This window comes from Acanthisitta chloris, unplaced genomic scaffold, assembly GCF_000695815.1.
Source record: "Acanthisitta chloris isolate BGI_N310 unplaced genomic scaffold, ASM69581v1 scaffold21817, whole genome shotgun sequence".
NCBI lineage: Eukaryota > Metazoa > Chordata > Aves > Passeriformes > Acanthisittidae > Acanthisitta > Acanthisitta chloris.
The window spans coordinates 6,101-29,480 of record NW_008681320.1 but is presented as its reverse complement, the minus strand read 5'-3'; the positions used below and the strand labels follow the sequence as shown (position 1 = coordinate 29,480).

General features: G+C 41.6%; 1 protein-coding gene across 1 annotated transcript; it reads left to right on the top strand.

Moving 5' to 3' along the window:
• Positions 1 to 100: 100 nt before the first annotated feature.
• Positions 101 to 23,297, top strand: BCAP29 (B-cell receptor-associated protein 29). Its single transcript, XM_009078071.1, has 7 exons — positions 101 to 192; positions 4,017 to 4,117; positions 6,155 to 6,305; positions 10,375 to 10,510; positions 13,786 to 13,897; positions 21,568 to 21,668; positions 22,981 to 23,297. The coding sequence occupies exons 1-7, from the start codon at positions 101 to 103 to the stop codon at positions 23,017 to 23,019; spliced, it is 732 nt and encodes a 243-aa protein (XP_009076319.1). The 3' UTR covers positions 23,020 to 23,297.
• The last annotated feature ends 83 nt before the right edge of the window (positions 23,298 to 23,380 follow it).

Below are 23,380 nucleotides of genomic sequence, written 5' to 3'. Positions count from 1 at the left end.
AGGAGGAGGAGGAGGAGGTTTTCCCGCTCGGGCTGTGCCGGCGCAGTCTCTCCTCTCCCTCAGGCCGAGCTCCTCTCCCCGCCCCTCGTGCCTCCCGACCATGACTTTCCAATGGAGCGCGGTCGCTGCTTTCCTGTACGGCGAGATCGGCGCGATCCTGCTGCTCTGCCTGCCCTTCATCTCCCCGCCCAGGTACGACTTGTGCTGCTCCTCTGGACGCGTTACGGGAGTTCTGTGTCTCTTGGTTTGTTTTGTTTTTTTTTTTTTAATTTTGGAAACGCGGAGCTTTGCCGCGTCGTAAACTAGCCGTGAACCAAGCTAAAGGAATGCGGGTTGGGACCTGAGCATCAGGAGTTGTAAGAATCCAGAGCTGCTTGTAAGGAGGAATGTTTTTCAGGCTGTGCTGATTCATCCTAGCAGCAGTCGGGGCAGATCCATCAGCCCCACTGCTGAGCTTCTCCCGGGGCCCTGGATCTTCTCCCGGGGCTCTGGATCTTCTCCCGGGGCCCTGGAGCTTCTCCTAGGACTCTGGATCTTCTCCCGGGGCTCTGGAGCTTGTCCCCCGGGGCGGGGCCCTGGAGCTTCTCCTAGGACTCTGGATCTTCTCCTGGGGCCCTGGAGCTTCTCGCAGGGCCCTGGAGCATCCAGCACACAGCAGAGCATCTGCCTCCCCCTCTTTCAGTTGTAAACAAGAGGCGGGAGTGGCTTTTTCGCAGTTGTTTTTCAAATTTCGTGAGCATCTCCAGCAGCAGCTTTATATATTTCAGTGTCCACGAGGCCTCTTCTCCTAGGACTCTGGATCTTCTCCTGGGGCCCTGGAGCTTCTCGCAGGGCCCTGGAGCATCCAGCACACAGCAGAGCATCTGCCTCCCCCTCTTTCAGTTGTAAACAAGAGGCGGGAGTGGCTTTTTCGCAGTTGTTTTTCAAATTTCGTGAGCATCTCCAGCAGCAGCTTTATATATTTCAGTGTCCACGAGGCCTTGTGGGTGCTGAGCAGGTCAGAGATGTCCAGGGCTCCCAGCAAGATGCTCACAGCGTGTGTGAGGGCTGCAAGGAATTAATTTGTGAGTGTTTAAGCTGTGGCACTTCATCTTGATGCAGGAGGTTCAGGACTGCTGAAATAAAGGCCTTTCTGAACTTACAGCACAGGTTAGCAAAGTGGTACTGCTGGGACACAGCACAAGCATTGAGAAAATAACAAGTTCTTGTAAAATGAATTCACGTGGTAAGGGAGAGGAACAGAACATGTTCATTGCTTTTACTGTAGTCAAAGGCCTGGCTTGCAGCATTATCTCATTTCCTCTTCAAATTTAGTAAAGTTATTTCTTCATAGGAAGTCAAGAAAGTTCTCTAGGAGGTCAAGAAAACTCATCTACAAGAGGCAAGAGAAGCAGGCTTACAATTTCTTTTTAGAATATCAGGAATTCCTAAAAAGAGCCCACAACCCCCCAGAAAAAAACAAGTAAAAAACTTAAAGCTTTAAAAAAAAAATAAGTGCTCCTGTCTCTGTACTGTAAGAATTGTTGCTTGTTTGCCTTTCAGCATCTTTAGATATATTCAGACTGAGAAATACAGCTTTTACTCTGATATCTTAAGGAACAAAACCTAAACCAAATCCTGCTGTGTGGAGACACTGAATTTGACTCTTTAAACCTGTGGTAGAGCCTTGACAATTAATTCCACAGCGAGTACCAGTGCTTGGTCACATTTCTTCAACTTCAGGAGTTGAAACTGTTCTGAAATCTACTTTACCTTGTGATTTTCACGAGTTGGCTTGCAGGGAGTTCAGGAGTTCAGATTATTGCGTTCTCAGACTTTCTGTTCAAAAGTGCAGCTATGTGTAAGAGGGGAGAAGTATTATGGGAGTTGTAATCACCAGATTATCCATGGCTTATGTGAGGAAACTAGCTGCAAGAATTTCTGCAGGCTGATGACACAAGCAGAGTATATTGGGAGAGCTGAACTGTGATTCAGTTGTGATGCAAGCAGGGCTTGAATCCAGTGCTTGTAGCTGAAAGTGCAATGTTGCCAGGATTTATTCAAACATTAAAAACACAGTACTTTTCATGGTGTGGAAAGGATAGATTTTTGTGCTTCGTTTGGAGCATTCAGCTGTTGCTCTGAACAGTGGTTTCTGAAGGAGAGAAATAGGTTTCTCCCTTATGTGACATGTGCCAGTTTTCTTCTTAATAAAACTCGCAGGGATCTTGTGGTGTTGAAGCTTAGGTTTAGCTGCTGTGCCAGTACCAGAGGGCAGCAGTTCTGCCTGGGAGCTGATTCTGTCAGAGCAGTGAAGCATTCATGATCACTGACAGATGTGAAACTCCTGTTCTTCACAGTTTGGATTTATTCACTTGTCAGTCTTCAAACAGGTTCTGTGTCTCTTTTGTGCCTTTGGGTACTGAACTCCTTTTTTTTTTTTTTTTTTTCAAATCTGCTAACGAGCTTTCAAGTTCCTGGGGAACAAGTAAATTGACAGGATAAAAAAGCAATTATGCAGAAAGACAGATCTGTACTACTAAGTGTGGAACAACTCCAGTGGTGGCCAGTGTTATAATTTGGAAAGATTATATTTTTGTGACTTCTGTCATCCCTCCAAAAGAAAGTGGAGCATGAGTAAATGTTAGTAAATAAATGTCAGTACTTGTTGAGGAAAAATAAGGATGAGAATATAACACAGGAAGACTTTGCAGTAGAGATCTTATTTTTAGCCTGATTATAACTCGACAGTGTAGTTGATCTAAGGTCATACCTCAGAAAATCACTTCTTAAGTGGAGGTCAGTATGGAGCTTAGAGAATTGCATTTTTAAAGAGTTAGCAACTTGGCTTCATTGGAGTTATAGCTTGAAGTAAGCTTTTTGTTTGATACTGTGTCTGTCTGCTGTAAAGAATTCAAATTATACTGAAAGGTTTAGATGAGGTTTTTGCATGCACAGTGCTAAAACATTTTAATTTTTTCTGGTGGAGAAGCAGAAGGAACTATTGGAGATGATGCTACAGTCTAAATTAAATTAATTAAATTAAATTCATAGTAGGTTGGAAACAGCTTAGTTACAGGGCAGTTTTTAACAGTCTCTAGAAAATGTAAGGAGTCAAAACAAAAGTTAATCAGGTGGTGAGTAGCATGTCTATGTTACATGGCATGACTAGGTATTGCTTCATTTGATTCTAGCCTGCAGCAAAAGACAGGTCAGTGCTCTGTTGTCACTTGTTTCGATTGGTTTGGGCATGTCGGATGTTCTTCATTTGTGCTGCAAGTCTGAATTCTTACAGAGCTCTCCATAAGCGAATAGCAAATAGGCAAGTCATTGTTTTTAAAAAAAAAAGAAAATTGTCTTCATCAGCACTAGGCCTCTGAAGTTGCTTCTGCAGCCAGCACATTTATTCTCAGGAAAGAGGTTGTAACCCTTGACAAAATATAAACATAAAACTTGTCTTTTTTGTTGTCATTTACAAATTAGAATGTAATAACAGCTCTTGTACTTCATAATTAATGCAGAATCATCAGTGTAAAAGATAAGCCTCCTGAAGAATGATGGTAGAATTAATTTGTGGAAGCTTTTAGTTTTATTTAGCAACAAGGGGTATAAGTGGATAGAAATAATAATGATGGAATGGATTTTAGTCTTTACCCCTTCCCTGAGTTTATCATAGTGAGGACTGAACACAAGGTAATGCTAACAAAATAAAAGCTAAACCAAAACACATCTGTGGAGTACCTGCTATCATGCAAGAAGTTTGCAAGTTGAACCAAATGTCTTTGCCTGTATTGACAACAAATAAAAAAAGAGACAAGCAAGTTGGATTGCTGGCAAAGTTAACATATACCTAAATTATATTGCAGCTGTTGAGAGACCTTACCCAAGTCTCCTCTCAATAACAAGGCTCTCTTCTGTGAAGTTGTTGTGCTCTTCTTTTAGTGCTTAATTCTTTAACAAGGCTCTCTTCTGTGAAGTTGTTTTGCTCTTCTTTTAGTGCTTAATTATATTTTGAATAATGCAGTGCTGTTTTACAGATGGCAGAAGATTTTCATGTTTCCTCTATGGAGCAGAATGGCAGTGTTTTGGAACAAGATGTTCCTCACAATAATAGTTTTATTGATCGTCTTGTTTCTTGGTAAGTGTTCAATAATTCCTTAACAAATGGGGAAGAACCCTGGTACAGGAGTTCATACCAGTAAATGAGGCAAATGAGGGTTCAGGTCAGCTAATTAATTGAAAAGTTATACAATGGAATGAAAGAGGGAAAGGCTCAGACTGCATCCAGGTTGGAAACCCAAATGCAATGGTAGTGTAGTAGTGAATGAGGAGGAAAAATGGGGCTTGGTCTTGGCTTCGGTTTGGTTTCACTTTCTCACACGAGTAAACGAACCAGTTTGACACCAGAACTTGGCTGGGCTGCACTTTATGCAGTAGATGGCACTCTTTCTCTGGGCTGCTGGTGAAATAGAAGGCCAGCAGAATATACCAAAACACTGGACCATTTGAGTAAGTTTGCTCAGCACAGACAGCAAAACAGGTGTTGGCTACATTTGTTAGGAGTAGATCCTAAGGTCTATGAAGGAGGAGTAAAGCTTTAGTGAAACTGGAGCTTGAATGGTCACCATATGCCTGACTGATTTCATTTAATGCCTGTCTTGAGTGCTTTGGTAAGCATTTCCTGTATTTCGGTGATGAAAATTGTTCTCCTGTGTTTCAGTGATAGAAGTAATTCTATCACTGTAATTCTATGGATAGAAGTGTTTCCAGCACCTAACAATGAACATGCTATTTAATTCCAAGCTACTTGAAACAGAAAGAAAAAATGCTGAGAGAAACATAGAGATCACACATGTAACAATGTCAGACCAGACTGCAATACTGCATTCATAGTGTTGAAAAAGTACCAGAAATAAAAATAACCTTTTTTTTAATTATTATGTAAGATTATGTATAGTAATAGCCTTAGAAGCAAATCTTCAGTAAATGGCTTAAGGTTCAGAGCTAATGGCTTTCCTTTACCCTCTTGAAGTCATAGAGAAAACACTGACAAAATTTTGGTTTTGAGTTGGTGATGGTCATTGATCTTGCAGAAAGATAGAACTGGGCTAAAGTAAGACAGTGATGAGTTGCTTGTCCCATAGCATAAGTTGATAGGGGACTGAAGGACCAGAATCTTCCTATACCACAGGGACATGCATGTGTTTGCTCTTAGTCTTCATTGCAATGTTTCACTTCAACTCTTTTTCCCTTCTAAATAACTTGGGCCTATGAAAGAGACAATCCTAAGTGATAATATTCACGTGCTTTTCTTTGGGATTGATCTTGTCTGCTTAGGTAAATGCAGGAGCAGTTTAATAACACGTGGCCTAAATACTCTGCCAGAACTGATACGTCATGAAACGTGTATTTCTGTTGATATGCAGGAGGAGGGTTTAGGTGCTGTATAGGGCATAAGTTTGTATGATGACCTTAAATTTAAAGATTGTAATATGAACTCTTAACTGCGTTAGGTTTTGGTTTTATGTGGATGTGAGTTCTAATTAATTATTTTGTCCTTTGAAAAGTGTTGGCAGTGTATGGGCCCTTCTGCAGAACTCTCAGGAGCATATGATGGGTGAAAGGAAGCTGAAAGATGTATGAAAGGCAGATGAAAGAAAGCTGAGGTGTAGCTCACCTCTGTTCTTTTTATGATCAATGCTCTGTTACTGCAATCTCCCTGTTGTGCTGGATGTTACTGAAGTAATATTCTCCCTTTGTGATTCAAGCATAGACACTTCTGTAAAACACATGCTTATCTAGCAAATTCCAAATGAAGCAAATACTTCAGAAAACATTTCTTCCTCTTTTTTTTTCCCCTTCTCTTTTCTCACTGTCCATCCACTGGGTAGATTTTAACTCAGTTGTCAGCTGAGTTGACACCTTGGGGCCTGTGGTAACATTTGTTGGGTGGGCTGCTTTGGCTTGATCCCTGGTGCAAATGTTGGAAATGGCTCTTCAAGCATGTCTTGGGCAATGGTTTGGCATATTTTGAACATCTTTAAAATGTATGGATAGCCTAAGTGATGTCACTCTCTGTCCTATTCCTGTTTGCTGAGCAGAAAGTCCAAATTCATATTTCTGGTATGAAATCTGGTTTAGCAGATTTAATAAGAACAGATGTTTTTGTTTGCAGATGCTGTTAGAGAAGTCAGGAAATACTCATCTGTTCATGTGAATGAAAAGGCTGCAAATGTCAACACCAGCGCCTTTGATCACATTCAGATGAAACTGTTCCGGTCGCAAAGGAACCTCTATCTCTCAGGTTTTTCTTTGTTTCTTTGGCTGTAAGTACAACATTTTTCTACTGTCTTAACTCTGGTTCTTACAGGAACACAAAGTAATTGTAAAATCAGAAGGCAGATTTCAGGAGATTAAAGAATTGGGTGTGAGCAGATTGGCTATGAGTTAAGTAAGATCGGGGAAGTAATACCTTACAAATGTTTGAAGATTGGAAGGATACACGAACAACACATGGAAAGAAACATTTTGAATGCTGGAGAAAACATGTATTTTGCAGAAGTTTCTCCAGGGAATACTCATTTCCTTCCTTAAACTTCCCTTTGTTTTGAACATGGAAAACTGGAATAAAGCAACCCTTAAAACTAAAGTTGTGTTAAAATGATGTTAATATCTTGCCAGTTGATATTACTGCATCCTGCTGTGTTAAGCAAAGCTTGAGCCTGACTTGAACCACTTCATCTCAAGCTCAAAGTTAAAAACTGTAGGAAAGCTTCACATATATTTTGGATCAAGCACTTTGTGGCAACTCACCTACTGTGGTGTTATGATCTCAAGTCTGGTATCCCTTTCAGGGTGTTTAAATACAGCTAATAAAACAGGGCAAAGGAAAGGACAGTTCTGTACTGCCAGGCAGCAGCAGCCAAGACTACCTGCGAATTAGTAGCCACAACAACCTGCAGATCTTATCAGCTGGGCAGGGAGCACATGAACTCATCGGTCACAGATAATGGGAATGAATGGGAATGGACATGTCAGATGATTTCCTATTTGTACATTTTTGTGGTGACTGGGCAAAGAATGCTGCTGCACTTAGGAGTTCCTTCAGTGAGCTGCTTGACATTGCCTGGACACGCAAGAGGAACACAGAACAAGAAAATCACAGTGACTTCTGACAAACTTCTTCCCCTCAGAGTGATGTATGGCCATTTTAGCTGATCCTTGAGGACAATTGAACAGAAAGGAAGTGTTAAGGAAAAATTAATACAAAACTTGAGCAGGAAGACTTTGGAAAAAATAAAGGTGGCTGTAGCCTTACACAATAGTGATAGGAATGCATCATGTTCTTTGTCTTCCTTCAGAAAGGTTAAATAAATATGCACAAATATGTTTGTGATCTCTCCTCCAAGAGGAATAGTTGGATTGTGTCCTACACAAGAGTTGGAAGCTGATCCCCCAGGATCCTACTCCCACTCAACTTTCAAGAAGAAAACTTGTCGAGTGGCCCCAGTAGATTTAATTGCATATAAATACAAGTTCTGCTCTTGAAGAGGTTTGCTTGAGGCATTTTTTGGGCTACTGGCCTTCCACCAAGATTTAGAAGAAATAAATACTCCTACAGTAGTGGCTAGATCAAAGGACTTTTCTTAGTAGAGCTCTTGCTTATCCATTAGACAGGCATAATGTCTCAGAGAACGGAGGAAAAGTGCCCCTTGAGTTGCTGTCTTATCCTGCCCTGCTACTGCCATCACCCAACCCAGTTCAGACCACATCTAGGTGTGAATGGGTACAGTGATGCCCCTGGTTCATTCTTTGGGTCAGTTTTGATTGATTTTAGCACATGAGCCAATAGGATAATTGCAGAAGAGTGGTAGGTGGAGGTTCACAAAATAAAGGAGGTTGGGAGCTTGTCGCTTCTGGAGAGAAGACAAAAGCTGTTCTCCATCTGTGATTCAGTGATGCAGAACATTGGGTGCAGGTGAGGAAGATGACCTCCTATCAGTGGAGGTATGGGGACAGCTGAGCCCTCATCTGCAAACTTCACAGAAAAGAGAGGGGTCATAGTCACCAGAGACTGTCCCCTGGGGTAGAACAGAGGCACCCACCCATCTGACACAGATTTACTGAGGGGAGATCATACCTGACCATCCCTGTGGCATTCTACAGCTAGATGACTGGATGTGTGGATCAAGGGCAGAGCAGTGGATGTTGTGTGCCTTATGGAAGGCTGTTGATGCAGTGTTTTCTAGTATCCTGATAGCTTGACTGTGGAGAGATATGGCCTAGAGAAGTGGAAAAAAAAGCAGGTGGACAATTCCCTGGACCTTTGGGCTTAGAGGATGATAGTTATGCATATTCCAGCTGGTGTCCCTCAGGGTTTGGTGCTGGGCTCAGTATTGTTTAATGCCCTTATTAACAGCATTGATGACAGGATGGAATGTGTTCTCAGCAAGTTGCAGACAGTTCCAAAGCAGAGTGGTTGATATCTTGGAGGACAGGGCTGCTGCTCAGAGGGAGCCAGAGAAGCTGGAGAAATGTGCTGACAGAAATCTCATTAATTCAACAAAGACAAATGCAAAGTTCAACATCTTACAGGATAACCACATACAGCATCCAGGCTGGGCATAGGCTGGCTGGGTGGGTAGGAAGCAGTTTTGCAGGAAAGGACCTGGAGATCCTGGTAGACACCCAATCATATGCTGAGCTGTAATAGCAAGGAGGTAATCAGCAGGTCAAGAAAAGTGGTTATTCCCCTGTGTGGCACATGTGGTGCTGCAGCTGCAGAACTGTGTTCCAGTTTTGATTCCCCCAAAATACTGGAGTAGTGCAGTGGGGTACAGAGAAGGTTGGAGGCTGAAATACCTGACCACTGAGGAGAGGATGAGGGAGCTTGGCTTTCAGCCAGAGAAGACTTTGAAGGGCAGATGCTATTGGTTTCTGCCTCTGTCTAGTAGTAGCATGTAGCTAATACTAGCTTATCCCAGTGGATCCACACAAGAATGACAAGAGGTAACAGACCAGTAACCTGGGATCTTCTGAGTTGGGATAAAAAAATGCTTTCTGTCAAGTGCAGTTAAACTCTGTAATAAGGGCCCTGAAAGATGGTGGAATCTCCCATCACTGGAGATTGTGAGAACTGGGCAAGCCTCTGAGCAATCTGTTCAACCCATCCCTGCTTTGGGCAGGAGGATCTCTGGAGGTCCCTTTCAACCTACATGATTCTGTGGTTCTGTTTTAGTTATCATGTTTTAATGACTCCTGCAGTAGTAAAACATGCTAACCCTTGGAAAAGCAGTGATATGGTGACCTTAACTTCTTTTACTAAACCCCTAAAATATAAGAAAATGAGCTTTCAATGAAAAGGCAGGGAAATGGGGTGTGGGGAGGCTTACCTTGAAAAGGTCTATTAATATTCTTTCAGTTATGAAAAAGCCAATTACTGGGATTTTCAGATTTCTTTGAAGAGCAGCTGCATAGTTATATTACAGGCATTAATTTAACTCAGTGTTCCTTTGGCTTGATACTGCTTTGAAAGACTCCAGGATGAATAATGACAGTGATGCAAAGAGGCAATCACTCTATTAGATCAAGAGAGGTATTTGCAAAGCTCAGATTTGAGGTGTCAGATGAGTGCTGACATCCACAGGTGTTCTGATTTAACACTATTAGCAGGGCACTTTCAAGAGTAATATGCTCACATTGCTAATTTTGTTCTTGTAAGACCTTTTATAAAGTTGTGAGGTTTTTTTTCCACTGTCCTCATTACCATAGCCTGTTTTTGGGGTTTTGCATTTGGAGATCCATCCTGTTTAAAGCCCTTGGTAATGTAAGAGTGTTTCAGGCTTTAAGCAAGCAGGTGTCTGACCCCTTATTGGCTGTGGTATTCAGGAGGAGGGAGGTTCTGCATCAGGGAAAAACCAGAATTTTGGTGGATGAAAATGCTTTTAGTCTCTTCTTTCACTATTGCTTGTCATCCATGACTTTGGATGTTTCCCTTCAGGTGCTTACACAGCTCTCTTCTGGTTTTGTTTTTGGATCTAATGCAGAGAGAGGAAAGGGATTGTTTTGGTATTGGCTGTGGTATTCAGGAGGAGGGAGGTTCTGCATCAGGGAAAAACCAGAATTTTGGTGGATGAAAATGCTTTTAGTCTCTTCTTTCACTATTGCTTGTCATCCATGACTTTGGATGTTTCCCTTCAGGTGCTTACACAGCTCTCTTCTGGTTTTGTTTTTGGATCTAATGCAGAGAGAGGAAAGGGATTGTTTTGGTTCATTGCCTTTTTTTTTTTTTTTTTTTTTTTTTTGTTTGGGTTTTTTTGGGTTTTGTTGTTTTGGGGTTTTTTTTTTTAATTTGTGCTGTGAATTACAGTGCTGTTCACTGTGTTTCTCCACCAGTGTATTGAGACGTACTGTTACCCTTCTTACTCAGTTGGCAAAAGAAATGGCATCTAATGCAGCTCTGGAAACACAAGTAAACGATGCTACTGAAGCAGCCAAGAAATACATGGCCGAGAACGAAAGGCTGCAGGAGGTATCTCTGAGCTTCTCTAGTTATTTTCTTATACAGCAAGAAGTTAGTACAAAATACTCTGGGGATGGTTTGCTACTGAATAATGTTTGTTCATTGTTTTTTTTCTTCTGGTGGAAAAGGGACAAGCAATGTTATTACAATATGTAATTCAGAATACTGAAAACAAATCTCAGGAGCATTTTACTAACAAAGGAAACTGAAGCAATCCAAATAAATGAAGTTCTGTCTTTCATAGTACAAATTTCATCAAAGTAGTAATATATTCTTAAAGTATCTCTCTGAATATATTCTTTTTGTCCTGAACAATTGGCTGTTTAGATCAGGGCTTATAGCAGTCCAGGCTGAAAAACCTTATGATATAGCTGTTCTCATGCTGGCTCTCTCTTCTTAATAGGATTTTCTCCAGTCCCAAGTTAGTATTTTCTGACCTGTAAAACTGTGTTTATTTTTTTGTATCCTTTTATCTTTTTATGGTGGGCTAGCTAATTTCCTAATATATTTGTAGAATAGAATCATAGAATCAACCGGGTTGGAAAAGACCTCCAAGATCATATAGTCCAACCCTACTGTGATTTCTTCACCATGGCACTAAGTGCCACATCCAGTCTCAGCTTGAAAACCTCCAGGGATGGTGAATCCACCACCTCCCTGGGCAGCACATTCCAATGTCTGATCACTCTCTCCGTAAAAAATCTGTTCCTAATATCCAACCTAACCCTGCCCTGGCAGAGCTTGAGTCTGTGCCCTCTTGTCCTGCTGCTGGTTGCCTGGGAGAAGAGACCAACCCCCACCTGACTCCAACCTCCTGTCAGGGAGTTGCAGAGGGTGAGAAGGTCTCCCCTGAGCCTCCTCTTCTCCAGGCTGAACACCCCCAGCTCCCTCAGCCTCTCCTCATGGCACTTGTGCTCAGTCCCTTCACCAGCCTCGTTGCTCTTCTCTGGACCTGCTCCAGCCCCTCAATGTCCCTCCTGAACTGAGTATTTCCTTTCTTAGTAGGAAATACTGCCATAGTATTAATGAGGATGCTACAAAAACTTTCTTACTTAAAGACCCACAGATTCACCAAACCCATGTTATTTGTATGAGAAGAATTGAGCAAATTAAGCTATCATTTGTCTGTTGTGGTTCAATATACAATTGTATGCAGGAAGCGAAGTGACCAAGGATAATCAAGATAAACATCTGAAATATTTTCATGTAACTGATTAGTTTGACTTCTGTTTGGAGAGACTGAGCCATAAGCTAGAGTGCAGATATCTGAGGTATGGAGACTTTTAGAGCATTCTTCAGACTGGCACATTGTCAATGCAAAATTTACTGCAGGTGTGTACAGGTTTCCTTTGGGTTTGTCTAAAGCAGTGTCTTTGGTTGCCAGCACTGTAAATTTGTTGTAATAAACCTTCAGACAAAGAGAACAGATTCTGGACAAAAAGTACTAGAAGGGATGCAAAAAAAATCCAGTTGAGTGGTGGTATAAAACAAAGATCACTAGTGTGTGTGTTAGGTGTTTCCCAAGTATGAAATGATTCCAAAATTTTGGGATTTGGTATTTTCTCAAAATGATCCAGACTCCCTCCCTCAGCCCTGGAATTTGTCTCTTTACTGCCTACTGGTGCTTTTGTTTTTTTCTACTCTGTCCTCCGGGGATTTGGCCAAAAGTCCTCTTTTTTTGTTCTGCTTTCACATTCTCTTAGCAACACATTCTCTTAGCTGCTTGTAAGCGATAGCCAGAAACTGGAAACTGTATTCCTGTCAGTTTCTATTTGTGGGTTTGATTGCATGGCTTGCAAAAACACTGGTAGCCACAGGTACAGGCAACGTGCTGTGGCTGGATCTCTGTCCTGAGGGACATGCAGAGCGTTCAGAATTGGAACATTTTAACTTTATAGCCATACTATGACTTAGGCTTCCCTGTGACTTAAGTTTCTCTGTGTCTTGGCACCTGCATTTGTATTCATTTACAAGTGTGCTTCATTCCACCATCAGAGAGAGGTGAGAGCAACTGCATGTAGGGCACAGGCTGTAACTGTAAATACTCTGAGTTTAATGTGCTGGGTCTGCACTGTGCCCTGTTCAGAGCTTCCCATGGAGCACAGGACTTATGATGACAGTGTACAGAAATAGCTATTTGTGTATTAATAGAAAGAGGTGAGCACAAAGCAAAGGAGACAATTGGCTGTGGTTTTCTTAGAGCAGTTAAATGTAATCTCTGCCCTTTGATTAAATAGCTGCTGGAAAGCTTTCTTCAGCTCTTTTTCTTGGACTGTTTGCCAGTCTTTATAAAACAGTTCTTTTTTCTTCTTCCTGAAGTAATCTTTCCCCTTTGCTCCTGCCTGTGCCTGGTAAGCTCTGATATCACCAGTTCACCTAACAGCTGTTCATCTCATTTGTTTTACTTTTTTCTTTTTCCTGTTAAGTATTTACCACTTTTTTTTTGCTGTTTTCATAACTGAGATGATGTGTGGTTGGATAGTAGAGGCTTTATGAGCAAAAGGGTCTAATCTTACATCTTAAGAGCATGCCTAAGTATTGCAGTACCAACATTTTTAGAGCACAGGGAGTATATTGCTCTTGTGTCTAGTTCTTAGGGTTCTTCCTTAATAATTTCCTAGGGTTTTTTTCTTGAATTTTGGTGGAAATTAAATCTGGATATTGAAGCATTCTGAAGATTGAAGAAGTAGCTACAAACCTACAAGGAGAGATTTGTGATTTATTACATGATTTAAAGCAGAATAAATTATTAGAGCAATTTGCACATAAACATGGCAGTGTTCTGTCACTGGCAGTCCCAGTGTGTATCTTCTGGAGAATCCATTTATAAGCAGAACAAAAGTTCATAGAACCATCAAGGTTGGAGGAGACTTCTAAGATCATCAAGTCCAACCATTAACCTGTCACTGCTGGAACCACTAAACCTTAAACCATATCCTCCAGCACCAGATCCAGATGCCTCTTAAACACTTCCAAGGATGGTGACTCCACCACCTCCCTGGGAAGTTCCACACTCTCTGCAGACATACAAAGTGTTCTTACACAGGAGACAGTGCTGTTCCATACAAGTATGACACTACCATCAGCCTAAACCACTGAGCTTTTTTATTTTCCTTTTATTTTCAATTTGGGGGATTTTTTTTCCTAGAATGACTGAGTATCTGCCTGCATCATGTTGACATTTGATAAAACCTGTTGCTTTGCAAGATCAAGGCTGACATTCTCTGGGTGTTCGACAGACTAATGAAAATAAAATTAATGGTAGCTACTGTGGCTTTTAATAGGCCTTGAGTAAAAAAGGAAGTGGTGAAAAGAGAGAGTCAGCAGGAGCAGTTGAGCAGAAGTTGAAGGAGGAAGTACAACAGTTGAAAGCAGAGCTACAGAAGACAACAACTGGTAAGTAATGGCTGGGGCTTCTTTGCAATTAAGATAAAGATGACTTCAACACTGGATGTCAAAAATGTATTCAAGGTATAGCATTAACTAACTTCATCTGTTTGCAGAACACTTGGGGGTTCTTTCCATTCAACTGGGAACTGGCAAAACATGCCATTGCCATCACTGTATTTTAATAAATGTCTTCATTATGAGAATGTATAATTGGGACATCTTAGTTTAATTGTAATTGTTAACCAGTTGAACTGATATTTAAGTGGTGTTCACTTGTTTTCATCAATGACATAACCAAGGTATGGAATCAATTGCAGGTTGCTTATAGGCATCAGTTTGATCTTTCATGTCATACATAGCAGCCACTCTCTCTGTATAAAATGGGCAATCTGTGCTTGAGGTTTTTTACTGTGATGTAGGGTTTCTGTCAGATAGCAGAAAAGTTCTTGACTAGTATTCTAAATGTATATATGTTCTGCAGCAAAGTTTAGGGTTTTCTTAGTCCACGAGGAAACGTACCTTGCAATTTGTAACATAATCTGTTCGTTAGCAGCTTCCGTGTTTAAGGTTTAGATTGTCAAAACTGCTTTCTAGGCAACCCAAATTGAGATGGAAGCAGATTTTACCTGTTTGGTTCTGTCCTACTGGGATCTGTCAAGGTGTGTGATGCTTATGAACACCTGCTCATCTGAACTCTGTTTTGAAGATAACACTGCCTGTGACCTTGTAAACATTAATCAGATGTTCACACTGTAACAAAATACAGGTCTTCGTGGTACCAGATAGAATGTTGTCATCAAAACATAGCCCTGCTTTCATACTGCATGGCACTGCCACAAGGCTGTAAGAATAGCAGCAAGTATTTCATGAATCCTTTTCCATTGTCCACTGGGGAGACAAACAAAAGCTGTAGAACAGCTGTTTTCAGCTGGGCTCGAAGCAACAAGAATCTTGAAAGTCTCATTAGTTCACATTCTCAGGCAGGTTTGGTGGTGAGTTTTCCCTCTCCTGCTGTTTTCTTGAAGAAAGAGGGGAAAACTGCCTTTGAAGTGACAGGTTCAATGGAAAATTTAAATGCATATGTTTTATTTAAACTAACTGGTGGTATGTGACACTAATATAATGTAAGCTGTTCAGTCAGGAATGCTAGAGAAAGCTAAGGAATAAATAGATTTACCTCATGCTGCTTCAGCTCCATTCTCCCTGTGGGCTGTTGTCCATCCAAAAGATGTATAAATTAAGGCATGCTTGAGTCTTTTGTTAGGGGAAAGGAATGCATAGGAAAATATTTACAGCCCTTCCCCTGGTGCCATCCCCCTCATTGCCAATACCCCCATGGGTGGTGCAGTAATTACCACTGGCAGCTGGGAGGGGTTAGGGGATGTCTCTCTTATTTTTTATGTTTTCTTCCACATTATTTTGAGCAAACTGATAACCATAAAGCTTAAAGTACTTGATAATAACCACAGACACAGCTTTCTGTGCAGTGCTAGAGATCTAACGTGAATTGTATTCACTGTTTTCTTTTGAAACTCCTGCAGCTGAGCAGGTGAATGTTGAGTTTCATGCTCACTAAAGTGTGAGCAATGCGTTGCACAAAATGAAAGTTGAGATGGAAAGGCTTGTTTTACCTCTTTTGTACAATTTGTTTCATGCAACTGAGCTCACGTGACTAAAGTAACCTTTCCTTTTTGCCCACTAAGTCCAATCCATGAAATCATAGGGGAGAGTGAACAGTGTAAAGGGTGTCACCTAGTAATGAAACAAAGCAGAACTAGTATAAAAATGAAAAATTTACTGCTTTTGGAGGTTTTCCTTTTGTTCGTTTGTGTTTCGACTACAGTATCAGTAGGAGTCATAAATTTGGATTTTGTTCTTGTTTGATTGGGGCTTTGGATTTGGGTTTGCTTTTTGTGCTGCTTGGAAGAGAAATCAAGTACCATTGCCCTAGTCTGGGACATTTGTTCAGCTCCTGATGCACGGTGTTGTTTTATAGTGGGGCACGTGCTGCAAGGTGGATTAACTCAGAGTGGCACCCAGGAGGAGTCCTGAATGTGAGTCTGCTTCACACTGAAGAACACAGTTCAGTGTCAGATTAGTGCTGTGACTTCAGGCAAGATCCAAGTTTTCTGTAAGGTTTTGTGCCAGTATTTGTAACTTAGAATCATAGAATCGTCAAGATTGGAGGAGATCTCTGAGGTCATCCAGTCCAGCCATTAACCTGCCACTCTGCTGGAACCCCTAAACCCTAAACCAGATCCTCCAGTGTCAGATCCAGATGCCTCTTAAACACTTCCAGGGATGGTGACTCCACCACCTCCCTGAGCAATATTCCAGTGCCTGAACACCCTAACAGGGAAAACATTTCTCCTAACATCTAATCTGACTCTCCCCTGGCTCAGCTCAAGGCCATTCCCTCTACTCCTCTCCCTGCAGCCCTGGCAGGAGAGACATCCCCCACCTCTCTCCAGCCCCTGTCAGGGAGTTGCAGAGAGCCATGAGGTCACCCCTGAGCCTCTTCTCAAGGCTAAACAAACCCAACTCCCTCAGCCCTTCCTCATACAACATGTGTTCTAGACCTTTTCTGCCCTCGTTGCCCTTGGCTGGATTCTCTCCAGCACCTCAATGTCCTTTTTGCAGTGAGTGCCCAAAACTGAACATAGCACTGAGGTGTGACCTCCCCAGTGCTGAGTCCAGGGGGATGAGCACTGCCCTAGTCCTGCTGCCACACTCTTCTTGATACAGAGAAAATACTATAGGTCTCCTCATTCTGAAATTCTGGCTGAAATGTTGGTGTAGACAGATATTCTTGCAGACTTTCAGGAGACTGATCTCTAGTTCTTCAGCTTTTACAAGAAACAGTCTACTTTTTTCTCCCCGCTTAACTCTAAGCAAAATCCTAAGTTAAGATATTTTCCCACCTCCTGTGCTTTGGACAGGTGTATGTGTGTGTGGGAAGAGTGAAAAGACAAAGACTCAGTTGTGAAATTACTAAAATCTGAGGAGAGGTCAGAAACTAAGACAAAGATTTTGGCCAAATATGTTTTCTTGTCAGACTTTGCTATTCCCCTTGATGCCTTTTTTGCTCTATTTTGGAATTGAAGGAAAGAGGGCTGGTTCCTCACTGCTTTATTGCAGACCCACATACTGTTGTCAGGGCTTTATAGGCACCCAGCAGTGGGGCTAGCACTTTCAGAGCCTAAATCCATTTTTAGCATACCTAGACATGTAATAACATGACTGTTTAGAGACCTTTTGAGATGGTATTTTATCAATACACTTGCACATTATGAAAAGTGTCCCACTGATACCTAGAAATGAATATAGACACTCGTAGGAGCACACAGTACAGATGTGAGAATGTTTCTCCTGGTACACATTAGTCATATTTCTAACAAAATGTTGATTCACATAATTAAAGGCTCTTAGTATGGCTACTGATCTTGGACCTATAGGAATTTTCTGAGCAAAGAAGAGGTGCTAAGATATTGTTTCATTTGATAGTTTTGTAAACTGTCCAAAAAGCCACAACTAAACAAATTATCTGCAGTTGGACATGAGGTTAAAGCTGAAATGAGTCTCATAAAGCAGCTGTCCTTACGTTGATTCACATAATTAAAGGCTCTTAGTATGGCTACTGATCTTGGACCTATAGGAATTTTCTGAGCAAAGAAGAGGTGCTAAGATATTGTTTCATTTGATAGTTTTGTAAACTGTCCAAAAAGCCACAACTAAACAAATTATCTGCAGTTGGACATGAGGTTAAAGCTGAAATGAGTCTCATAAAGCAGCTGTCCTTACCGTGGTCCTTAGGAATGGGACTATTGGTGCATTGACTTTCTTTTCTTGCTCACAGATCCCACACCATGGAAATGCTGATGTGTGAAATGTCAGTTTGTTATTATTGGACCCTTTGGGCAGGAAGGGAAACTTCTGCAATGCTCTACCATTTCACCTTCTGTCTCAGATAATTTCTTTTGGTGACACTGTCCTACTGTATGGTAAAGCCTACAGCTTCATTTACACAGCAGAAATTTGTACAGAACATGTAGTATGGATCGAATCTTGCAGCAGAACAGACTGGTGACAGACTCCTGTCCAGCTCTTCTAACAATATTTCATGGCAAATGACATGCACCTTAACTTTCTGCCTGAGTCTGATGTAGCATAAGGCACTGCAGTCTCAGACATCAGTGTGTAGAGTTACTGAGCTGTGGCATTAATTGCATCTTTGATGTCTGTAGTGCCACATTGAGACAAAATCCAAAGATTTTTTTTGTCTGCTCCATTAGGATTCCACTTGATGAAATAGGTACTGTCTCAGCAAACTCGTTTAGATGCTTTTGACCTTTAGTTCAACTTCTCCTGAAAACACTCTCTATTTATATATCGTTGTCATAGGCATACAGTGGGGCAGGAGGAAATTCTGATGAAACTTCCATGCATCCTTTAATGAGGTTTGTTTTGTGTACAGAGTGTGTCACAAGTGTTTTTCGTTTCATGGTTGCATGGTGTTGTAGGAGACAGGAAGAGAGCAACGATTCTTGGGAAGAGCTGCTTTTGAAATAGCTGTTGAGCATTCTAGAAAGTATGCAAGTTCAGATGTACAGCTCTCACTGAAATTCAAAGGTCATTGGGTGTTAGAAAGATACTAAACAATCCAAATGTTGGGAATACATTCCATAAAACTGTTGCTGCAAGGGGGAGTTCAGCTTGGCCTTTGTGTTGCCAGACAGGTCAGTGCCATGTATGAATCATAGAATTTTAGAGGTTGGAATGGACCTTACAGATGATCCAGCCCCAACCCCCTGCCCTGGGCAGGGACACCTCCCACCAGAGCAGGTTGCTCAAGGCTCATCCAACCTGGCTGTGAACACTGCCAGGGTTAGGGCTGCCACAGCCTCCCTGGGCAACCTGGGACAGTGTCTCACCACACTCACAGGAAAAAAACTGCATGAAAACTACATTCATGTTGAGCACCACTGATGCACTCCAGTTTTTAAAAACAAACTAAAGAATTGGCCACAGTCTCATGTTATTTAGCCAGTGGCAGAGAGATATTTAGAAACAAAGTCCTGCTTACCTTTTTACCTGTGAGATCATAACCTTGGTGTGAGCCATTGCACAGCGTCACATGCAGCCAGAGTTGATGCTGATACCTCTGACTGGCAGGGCTGGCAGTGCACACAGCAGACATGGGTTTGTTACTCAAGGCTGTTTATGCCACCTGAAGATGCTGTAACATCCCTTTGGTATCAAAATTTCATTGGAGGCTGCAAAAGCTACTTGAAGCACATTGTGTGTAGTTGTTTTTTTTTTTTGGCCTTGCCTTCCCATTTTAAACTCTGGGTAACCATTACATCTCAAGAAGAGAGTTCTGAATTAGTATGGCATGACTTGACTGGAGTTGTGTTCCCAGCCTTACAGCCAATTTGTTGGCAAATCTCTTGTCCCGTCAGCGCCTAAATTCTTAAATTTGAATAGCTCTTTCTCAACTTGAAAACTCTTGAAAGAGAGAGCTCTTTCTCAGTCTTATACTAGTCCAAATCATTTGGGTTGTAGGCTTGTATTGTTAGCAATGCTAATGTAAGTTCCAGGTCGTTTCCTTAGTAGCAGGCACTGTAAGTCAAGTGATTTAGTCAGACCAGGACTACTAGTTGTGTGAGGAAATGCCCAAAGAATCATTGGTTATTTTTGTTGCTGTTTGGTTTTGTTCTAGTCTTTGGTTCTCCATCCTTGTTGAAATGAGAAGATCATAGAAATGCTGCAGCTACTGGGCTGTGGTAACCTCCTCTGAGCAGTTTTATTCCTCATCCTGCTTCTGCTTTAGAGCAATCTATCTGAGCAAACTCTGTATCCTGGAATAGGATACAGATAATGTGCTGAGAGAAGGACAAGTTCTCTATTTCTCCCAGACCATACATGTTACATTAGTTTATGAACCTCCAGTCACACATACATGTAAAGAGATAAAGTTTTCCACAAATGTCTTCCATGGCAACACTGCCCTAAGAATATTTTCTTGATTTTTTTTTTTTTCTTTGAAGGGAAGGGGATGGAATGAAAAAGGATACCCTACCTCACTCCCAGTTGTGAGGCTGGATTCCAGTTTTGGGACTTAGTGAATGTTCCTCCCATTAATGCAGCAGCAGCAGCATCCTCACCTCCTGCTCATGTATTTACTTGGTAGGGACAGGCAGCTGTTGGGGTTTGCTTGCTGCCAGTCCAGCTGTTCTGCCTCCTGTGTGGCAAAGGAACAGACCAGATGGAGGCCAGAAATAATAACTGACTGTGTTGTGCACACAAAGGTTCTTCTGTTTGCTGCTGGATCAGCGTTCAGATGATACGATCCATATGACAAACAACATACCTGTGTGATTGGCTTGGCTGCACTGCAGTGTCCATGCAATGGCAAAGCTGATAGCTGGTAGCAGAGCAGTGAGACAGGGACAGCCTCTGCTGCTTGGCAAGAGGCATCCAGAGAAATCAGGGCACTGAGGAATTCACGTTGTCAAAGGTGTGATGCTCCTTGTAATTGTGTGGCCCCACAGGAATGAGCTTTTTTGGTTGGGTTGTGGGTTTTTTTGTCCACAGCCAACACAAGTGGAAAGAACAATCCGTTCTTTGCTTTTTCTTCTTCTAGGGTTAGGTGAGGTATTCCTGTCATACATCTGTTTTGGTCAAAACACTAAAACAATGCAGTAGCTTGTTTGCTTTCTTGGTATTTTGTTCATATTTTAAAGATAAAGCAGTTTTTAGTTGCAACTAAGGTACTGTGCTGCTGCTTATAAACAACTAAATAGTGTTAGTGACATTGAGTTAGGACTTAGAAATGAGATATCATTAATTTTTACTATAACTTTATACAGGAATGTTGTGGAAAGGCAAAATTTATCTTTCTAATTAGCAGATTCTTGAAGCAGTGAAATGGCATATGCATATGGGTTTTGTCTACAGCTTTGAAACTCAGAAGTTTTATCAAATTGTCACATTTACCCTGCACTGTAACTTAGTCCCTATGGAGTTCTGGGCTGCTTGGCACTGCAGCATAGTTCAGTTTATTGTGTTGAGATTGAGTAGTAACATTTTTCTCATGTTGAAAACCTGTTAAAAGTTGTCTATCCCACCACCACCATTTCTGCCTTCTCATCCATGAACTGATGCTTCTAATCAATTAACTCATGCATGGTTAAGTACAGAACAGGGTGCAAATGAGGGGTTTATGCTCCTATAATACTGTAGTATCTTCCCCCTGCTCCCCAGGTTTTGTGAATGGTCTCAGCTGCTTTGTGAAAATCTTGCCTGGTGGTTGAGTTCCCTCTTTGTTTGAAGAGGGCTGAGAGTTTCCATTTGGGGGTTGTAGAGTTTTTCTAGAACTGTCTCCTGCAACGTGACACAACACATCACTGACTTGTCACCTCTGTCAACAGTTTATTGGTCTCACCCTTATTGTTCTTGCAGACCCTTCCTGTGCCTTGTGCTGATGTTCCTGAACACAGGTCATTCTTTCCCCTACCTGTCCTGCACATCTCTTCCTCTGTCCATCTGTGATGCTGTGTTTAAACTTAAGCTTTTCTAGAGGAAGGACTGTCGTGGAGCCCTAATACACAACTAGGGCTCTGAGGAACTGCAGGAATATGAGTAATAATTAAACCCCCAATTCTCACGTTTTGCAGCTTTCAACAAGGCCAAAGATGAAGTGGCTGCAGTGAAAAAACAGTCTCAAGGCCTTAGAAGAGACTATGATAATCTGATGAAAGAATGTGAACAGCTTCAGGTAGGTGCCTCTGATCACTGTACAGGCACTGTGTTTGGAAATTGTACCGGCAAAATTCTGCTTGTTGGGTATTCATTGTGCAAGAGCATTTACCACAATCTTCAGTATAGCTGAAAGTTAAAATGGGCAGCACTCTTAGACCTCATCAAACAGTATTATGGGGACTGGACAGCAAAGTTATTAGCACTTTGTTTTTTGCACTTTGGCTGACAAAGCTCAGGTCATTGTTAGATTCAGTTTTGCTGTCACTTGGGAAATAAGACTCGGGTGGTTTTGCATGTGAAGATCAATGGAAATCTTGTAAGAAAATGATAGGAGTAGAGTGTGCCTGTGTGTGGGGAGTATATACATCATTTATAGAAGTAATTTTATTGTGTTTGCTCTTTAAACATGCTTTTGCAACACTGGGTTGTCAGTGTTGCAATACTGTTGATATGCAAGATTGAGAAAACAAAAAACCCAACAAACATCTAGGCTTAAACCAGGCTATTATAAAATTCAAATTTAAAAAAAAACAGAGCAAGCAAAAGTTCAATTAGCAGTTTAATTGAGTTTGTGCCTTTAAAATATACAGTAATTATTTCTGGTACAACTGGGAGCCTTCTCTGTTCTTTAACTTGTCTGACAGGTGCTCATATGTTGCGTGCCTAACATCTGTCTCAACCAAAATTCAATAAAAATGTGTTAACCCTTTCACAAGTGCTCATTTTGAGAGAAAATAAATGATGATGTTAAGATTATGGTGACTTGGCTTTACAAGAAGACCTGTTTGGTCCTGTATTAATAAGAAAAGGCAAATTTGAGCTGGTTGTAATATTTATTTTTTTTCTGTACTCTGTGAAACCACTTAGTGATTCCCAGCCTCACCCTGTACTCTCACAGAGATTGCTCAAGTGATCTGTGTTCAAATCAAGACCACCATGCATGGCCTGTCCTTGTTGTGCTTCGCTGGGTAATGAGCCGTAGTAGTCCTGCTGCATTTCTAACAGGCTTGTGGTCTAGAACACACATCTCACCATTTTCTGTGTTTACCTCTGAATGGAAAGAACAGAAGGTACTGAGCACACAGAGGATGCAGCTCAGAAGGATAAATCCTGTTTCTGCTGAGTTTGCTGTGCAGCTCAGCTGTAACGTGCACGGGGAGCAGAACTAGAGCTGTGACCAGAGGCACAAGTGTTGTGTGGGGGAGTACTGATGGGACTGCAGCTTTGAACAAAGCAGGTGTGACTGCAGGGAGGCAGGATGTGACATCTGCAGTCAGTGGTTTCTGATCTTACCAAAAATGAATTCTTTTTAATCTGTCTCTTTTCAGGAAAGTTTAAATAAAATGGAAGATAAGAAAGACCTGTAGGTGCATCTGAGACCCGATGGCATCGGTACAGTTGCTTCAATGAGAAAAGCTTTGTGCTGTTTATGTTCCTGATGCAAAACTTGATTTTTCTGAAAAGCACATGCATTGCAGGTCACTACTCAGATTCCTCTCATATATCTTGGCTGCCAAAAATGTTCTGTGTTGCAAATAAAATGTTAGGTGGCTCACTGGATTTACCATGGGGTTTGTTACTGCTCTCGTGGGGAGAAACTCGAAAGTCTTTCAATTCCACCTGGAGCAACTTGACTGTTCTCCAAGGTTTTGCTTCTCATAATGGTAACAGGTTGTGCACCATTTGCTTGTAGCATTTGAGTGAGGTTGTATATCACACTATATCATA